At 35.5% G+C, this 5,958-nt stretch overlaps 1 protein-coding gene across 1 annotated transcript in view; it reads left to right on the top strand.

Annotated features, from left to right (window-relative positions):
- The window catches only part of LOC107560190 (uncharacterized), a 7,687-nt gene extending 2,015 nt beyond the window's left edge, over positions 1–5,672 (top strand). Inside the window, exons 2-7 of the mRNA XM_016244301.1 lie at positions 213–542; positions 1,189–1,227; positions 3,222–3,305; positions 3,427–3,455; positions 5,053–5,121; positions 5,275–5,672. Coding sequence (XP_016099787.1) covers positions 213–542; positions 1,189–1,227; positions 3,222–3,305; positions 3,427–3,455; positions 5,053–5,121; positions 5,275–5,394 — 671 coding nt within the window. The 3' untranslated portion in view covers positions 5,395–5,672. The remainder of the gene's footprint in view (positions 1–212; positions 543–1,188; positions 1,228–3,221; positions 3,306–3,426; positions 3,456–5,052; positions 5,122–5,274) is intronic.
- The last annotated feature ends 286 nt before the right edge of the window (positions 5,673–5,958 follow it).

Below are 5,958 nucleotides of genomic sequence, written 5' to 3'. Positions count from 1 at the left end.
TATATATATATATATATTTATATATATATATATATATATATATTCCTAACATAGTGTGTTTGTGATTTGAACAGCTCTAATAAAGAACAATAGTTTATTCTGGAGAGTGTGTTGTTTGCATTAATTGAGGAAAAAATACTTTTTATGCTGGTATGTTTTTTGTTTTCATTTATTAATATATAACATAATGATCAGATGTTCTTGTGTTTCAGGTATCAGTGGAGTGGATGATGCTCATGTGTTCATCAGTTCTGGTGAAGATGTCCGTCTGCTCTGTAATAATGCTCTTCATGACTGCAAATCAACTACATGGAACTATAACAGATTCAGAGATTCAGCAGCAGTTGAACTGATTGGTTTAGGGATAAAGAAGAACAACACAGAGAGACATGAGAGACTGAGTCTGGGGTCTAACTGCTCTCTGAACATCAACAACATCTCAAAAGAAGATTATGGATCTTACACCTGCCAACAATGGACTGGTGTGAATAGAGACCAAAAACAAGGAACTGACGCACATGTTTATCTGCATGTTCTTCATGGTAATTTTATGATTATGTGGTCAATTTAAAAAGGGCAAATTATTAATTTAATCTCACATGATGACAGAAGAGTCTGTGATTTGTGTTATTTTGTGTTTAAAATTTGTGTACTTCCGGCAAAATCGTCTGTGAGTGATGTCACCGCCCAATACAAACACACCCCTTAGTTTAGTCCCGCTTAAGGCATCTGAAATTCAAATGCAAAAGGAATTCCAATTCCATTTGAGTTTTGGCATGTTACATGCACACTGCAGAGAGATTTAAATATGACGGGCTCATAACATGTAAGACATGGGAAATACAGTTGCAAATGGACTTTGCTTTTCCATTTGAAATTTGTGCAGTCACTGTGCATCCGCGAAAGCGAAAACACAAACGGTAATGCAAGATTTGCACAATTGCAATTGGGTTTGGATTATGTCACAATATGGAAAATGCAATTGAAAATACAATTTGCAATTCCGTTTGAAAATAGTCAGAAATATCCTTCCATAAAACATACTACTTTTATAAAATAAAGAATTGTAGAGTTCCGGATGATTAAATCTTGTGGTTTGAAAAATACGGTATAGAAAAATATTTCACAGACACTTTGAAAACCCGTTTTACAGTTTGATGCGTCTGAACTAACATTCATCTTTTACAGCTCAAGCTGATTCAACGGCAGCAGTAACTTCTACACAAGGTACAGTCAAATGAACTTTCTCTGTCGTTTTACTGAATCCTCTCGTGTCCAGATTAACATATGCATGTAATCACTTACATTAAAAGAGTCGTTTCAATAAAATAAAGTGATGAAAATGAAGTGTTATATTATGGATTTTGAAAGTCAAGTTTTAATGTTTAGTTATTTTAGACTTTTTAAAGAGTTTCTGTTTAAGTTTTGTGGTTATAACTGTGCTGAAGAGTAGAGCTCGTGGTTTGGTTGTAGATGATGACTGTGGTGTTTGTTGCATCATGTAATGAACATAGATGTGCTAATACCAGTGCAGTGATAAACAGTGCTTTATTTGTTCAATGCATGCTATCTGTTAGCTGCATATTTCAACTGTACTCGGCATGATCAGTTGGTTTTGGGATTGTTGCTCTTTAGTCAGCCCGTGTAATTCCTCTAGTCGAGAATGTGGAAAATAAGCGTTCGTGTTTAATGGCTACTTCCAAACAAACACACAGTCTGTGTCAATGCAAAATCACTTGTTTTAGTGCCTGATTTGTGAAAACTTTCACAATCACATTTTATCGTCTCATTTCATTGTTTCTATTATCCATTATCTTGTGTAATAATTACTTACAGGCTAAGTCGATCTTTAACGGTGTAAGCCATTAGAGAAATCAGCTCTATAAGAAAATAGCCATTGAGATGGGCTCAAATAGACTATTCTGATTTGTGAAATATTTCACAGTGTGGTTTTTGGCTTTTAACCATTTCTTGAGTCCTTAAGTTAACATCTTTAATCTTTTTTTAAAAAGGCTATTTTAAACGTTAAAGGCAGCCCGTTATCATTCAACAAATAGACTATAATGGCCAAAAACACTCTTTTCAGACAAAAGTGGATTTGTGAAAACTTTCAGAGATCAATTTGACTCTTTCTCATTGTGTTTCAGTCTCATATAAAGGAGGCATAAATTACATAGTAACACCTCTCTTCTTAACAACTGCCACTGTAAACAGTGATGAGGGAACACAAACTGTGTGTCATGTAATGATCAAGTATAAAACTGTGACGTTACTCAAACTCTGAGAAGAAATCAAGCCGAACTAGAGCAGCAGCTCCTGCACAAGGTTCATCTTCACTGTCACACACCAGCAGTCGTTCTCACAGACTGGCTTTGTCCTCACAAATGTCATCTACAAACTACAAACACAACTGGCACTTTCCTGTGTCTCAGTAAGCTTCAAACTTTCTAACCTTATCTCCACTTTATCACTTTATCCTTATCAGCAGCTGATCACAGACTATGACTCAAGCCATGCTTCATCTGTAATCTACATCACATTCTCATTTCATTCTCTAGTGCATCATCCTTAAACATGAAAACTGTACCGTTACTGAAAAGTAACTCCATTTAATGCAAAAGAGACATCATTCTCACCCAGACAATCATGTCTATGTCATGGCCATTTGGTTAATGTGAGGTACAGTCTGTTAGTGTGCAGATGACTTTCAGCTCAAATAAACAACTCTCAAGAAAATACTGATTGGTCACTGCTGTCCATGGCAACACTCTATATCAGACACCTGCCTGATTATTAGTAGTACTGAATCCAGCACTGCTTTCATACAAACACAACTGAACCATCCTGTGTCTCAGTAATGGACAGTCATGAAAATGACCTCAGAGGACGTCAGTATTAATATTACTGTAATATTGTTGTAGTGTTCACGTTGTTGCTCGGCCAGTTGTTTTGTACATTGTGATTGACTGCTTTTTTAGTGTAAACTTTAAGCTGATATCACACTTTATATCTGCTGAACTATGAAGTGCCAACAGCAGCTCAGAGAACCAGCACAGATGAACTTTCTATGAAATCCTCATCACAAGCATTAATTTTCTTAAGGATAATTATGCTAGTGTTAAATGAGTCATTTATCATTTAATTTGTAGCAGTTGTTTGTCTATATTTGGTTAAACACAGTAATGCTGAATGTGTCGCTCTGTATCGTCTCTCTCTCTCAGTGATTGTGATTGCTGTCTGCGCTTCATTCGCTCTTCTCCTTCCTGCGCTGATTCTTTGGCTGATGAGTCGTAGAAAAAGAGCCGGTGAGTTTTTAAACGGATTTAAAACTAATGTTTTCTTGACTCTTTCAGAAATTGATTGTCATCTGCGTTAGAGACTGCATTGAGTGTTTGATCGTAACTGTTTCCATGCATTATTTTTCAGCTGTCAGAAGAGCGACTGATGACTCTGTGGTGAGTTTTGTGGGTTGATCATGAGCTGTTAGTGTTCATGAGCTCCACAGAGGACAGACTCTGAAATATCACACTCTTATTACTCACATTAGATCATGACAAGTTAGTATATCTCTACTGTTTCTGCTCTAAAGCTCAGCGATAGAAATAAATAGAATGGAAACAATGACACAATCAACACTTCCATTCATACTACTCCTGTTGAACAATATGATTCATCTTCAATAATTTGTGTATTTTTTCATATCTGTGAATATTTGACAGTTTCTCTGGTAATTTTCCCGTCATGTTACAATAGGATCTGTCATCCAGTGGTGGGACCAAGTCATTGTTCTGCAAGTCACAAGTTAGTCTCGAGTCTTTGCATTCAAGTCCCGAGTCAAGACAGACAAGTCAAAGTCGAGTTGTAAGTCCTCATCTTTAAGCTTCACGTCCTAAACAAGTAATTAATTCTGTTTGCCCAAATTAGCATCTCTGTATTAATTACTACAGTAAATGTCAAGCCATTGATAGTCCATAATAAGTATAATTAAGTATAATAATAATAAAGATATAATAATTAGTGGTGGTTCGTGGAGGAATGAATCATTGTGTGGGAACAAATCATAGGTCTAAGTGAATGAATAATTTCTTTCATGTTCACTGCTTCATTTTTAAATGATTCAGTGATTTTAATGAATCAATTAAGTCAAATATTTATAACTTGCTAATATGTAAATCAGATGCTCATTTATCGCCACCTACTGGCGTAGGTCTACAGAAATAGACATAGCTTTAATGCAGCTGAAAAGTAAATATATAACAATAGTTATAATGTATCGGCTACAAATCTTAAATGAAAATAAGAACCCATCAGTGAATGGATTTAATAGACGGAAGGAATGAATAAATGTGTTTTGTAGCTCTATATTATTTTATGTTCTTACATAGGCTATTCCTTCAACAAATACTGATAACAACAAATTATTCAAATGTCATGCTGTCACGGAGAGGAGCGCAAACTAGTAATATAGTTATAATCATGACACTGCACTGTCTTTAGGTTATTCTTCATTCATAATAAAATGTTAATATTTTAATAATCCTACTAGGGTTGAGTTTATATGTCGAGTTTACGAGTTATGTGTCGTGGCCACAAATAAACCGAACATGTTCGGCAGACCGTTCAAATGAGGCATGCAACAGTCAATGTATTTTGTGGCTCAAACAAATTCAGTAACCAGTAACCAGCTTATCACAACTCTGTTTTCTGTTTTGAGAAGGTAGGCCATAAAGACTTTCCAAGTCAAAGGGCTCAAGTCCAAGTCAAGTCTCATTGTTGTTAAAGTCTAAGTCGAGTCGCAAGTCTTCTTTGATTATGTCGAGTCAAGTCGCAAGTCCTCAAATTTGAGTCTAAGTCAAGTCTCGAGTCATGTGACTCGAGTCCACAACTCTGCTGTCATCATAACATCATGTCTTTATTTCACTTAAACTGCCACAAGACTCCTGTTTCACCTAAACGTTTGCAGCAGCTGTGTAAAATAATGAGCCTGCTTCACACAGTAGTGATGGATGGGCCTTTAAATGCTTGATTTGCTGTGTTTTCACTGATGTTTAGGAGCAGACAGATGATGTGACTTATACTGAAGTTACTGCGTACAGTAAAAACAGAGCCAAGAAGAAGAAGGTGAGCAAGCACTTCTTGTCCTCTCATCGATGTCCACCTTCTCTCAGCGTGACCTGTATAGCTTTTGCTCTTATATAAATGTGTGGTGAACTGAGCTCAAAGCTCATGCTGTAATAACTGTGGGTTGAAACAGTAACTGTGATGTTGATTCAGGTTCGCTGTGATGATAAAGTGACTTACGCTTCCATCGGAGGAGCAACAGCTGGAGCTCAGGAAAACTGCAGTCAACTTTACGCCTCTGTGAACAAGAACCATCACAAATCAGGCAAATAATCATACAATAATCACACGAGCAGAGCAATATCAACCTTATATAATGGACTCCTAATGCTTTCATTCAGTGCCATTATAAATACATTCAGTGTCTTTTACGTGTTAAGAAACAAGTGAGTTATTGGTTGTTCTGGTCAGTTTGTCATGTTTTTTTTTGTACAGTAGCTTTCTGTGTGTCTTTATTATTAATTCAGGCTCTGTTTGCACAAAGTCTAGAAAATAGAGGACAGTTTTACTCTCTTAGATCATTCTCATTAAATCATTGATTGTCTCGAGTGATTAATTAACTGTCAGCTTGCACTAATTATGAGAGCAGGCAAAACTACTGTATATGATGATGTAAGCGTTTATCACAATATGACAGGAATGATAATTTGATATTTTATAATGATATTTTATGTCAGTAATAAAGTACACTTAAGGGTAGTTTTATACAGTTTTATTTATTTTTACTTTTATATTTTGTATTACTTTTATACACTTATATACACTCTTATATTTTGTATTACTTTTATACACTCTACTCTTTTACTTTTATTACTTTTATACACTAATGCCTGATTT

Source organism: Sinocyclocheilus grahami, unplaced genomic scaffold (genome assembly GCF_001515645.1).
Source record: "Sinocyclocheilus grahami isolate Dianchi unplaced genomic scaffold, SAMN03320097.WGS_v1.1 scaffold714.1, whole genome shotgun sequence".
In the NCBI taxonomy this organism is placed as follows: Eukaryota; Metazoa; Chordata; class Actinopteri; order Cypriniformes; family Cyprinidae; genus Sinocyclocheilus; species Sinocyclocheilus grahami.
The sequence above is the reverse complement of the archived record's forward strand: the minus strand, read 5'-3'. Positions and strand labels throughout refer to the sequence as shown.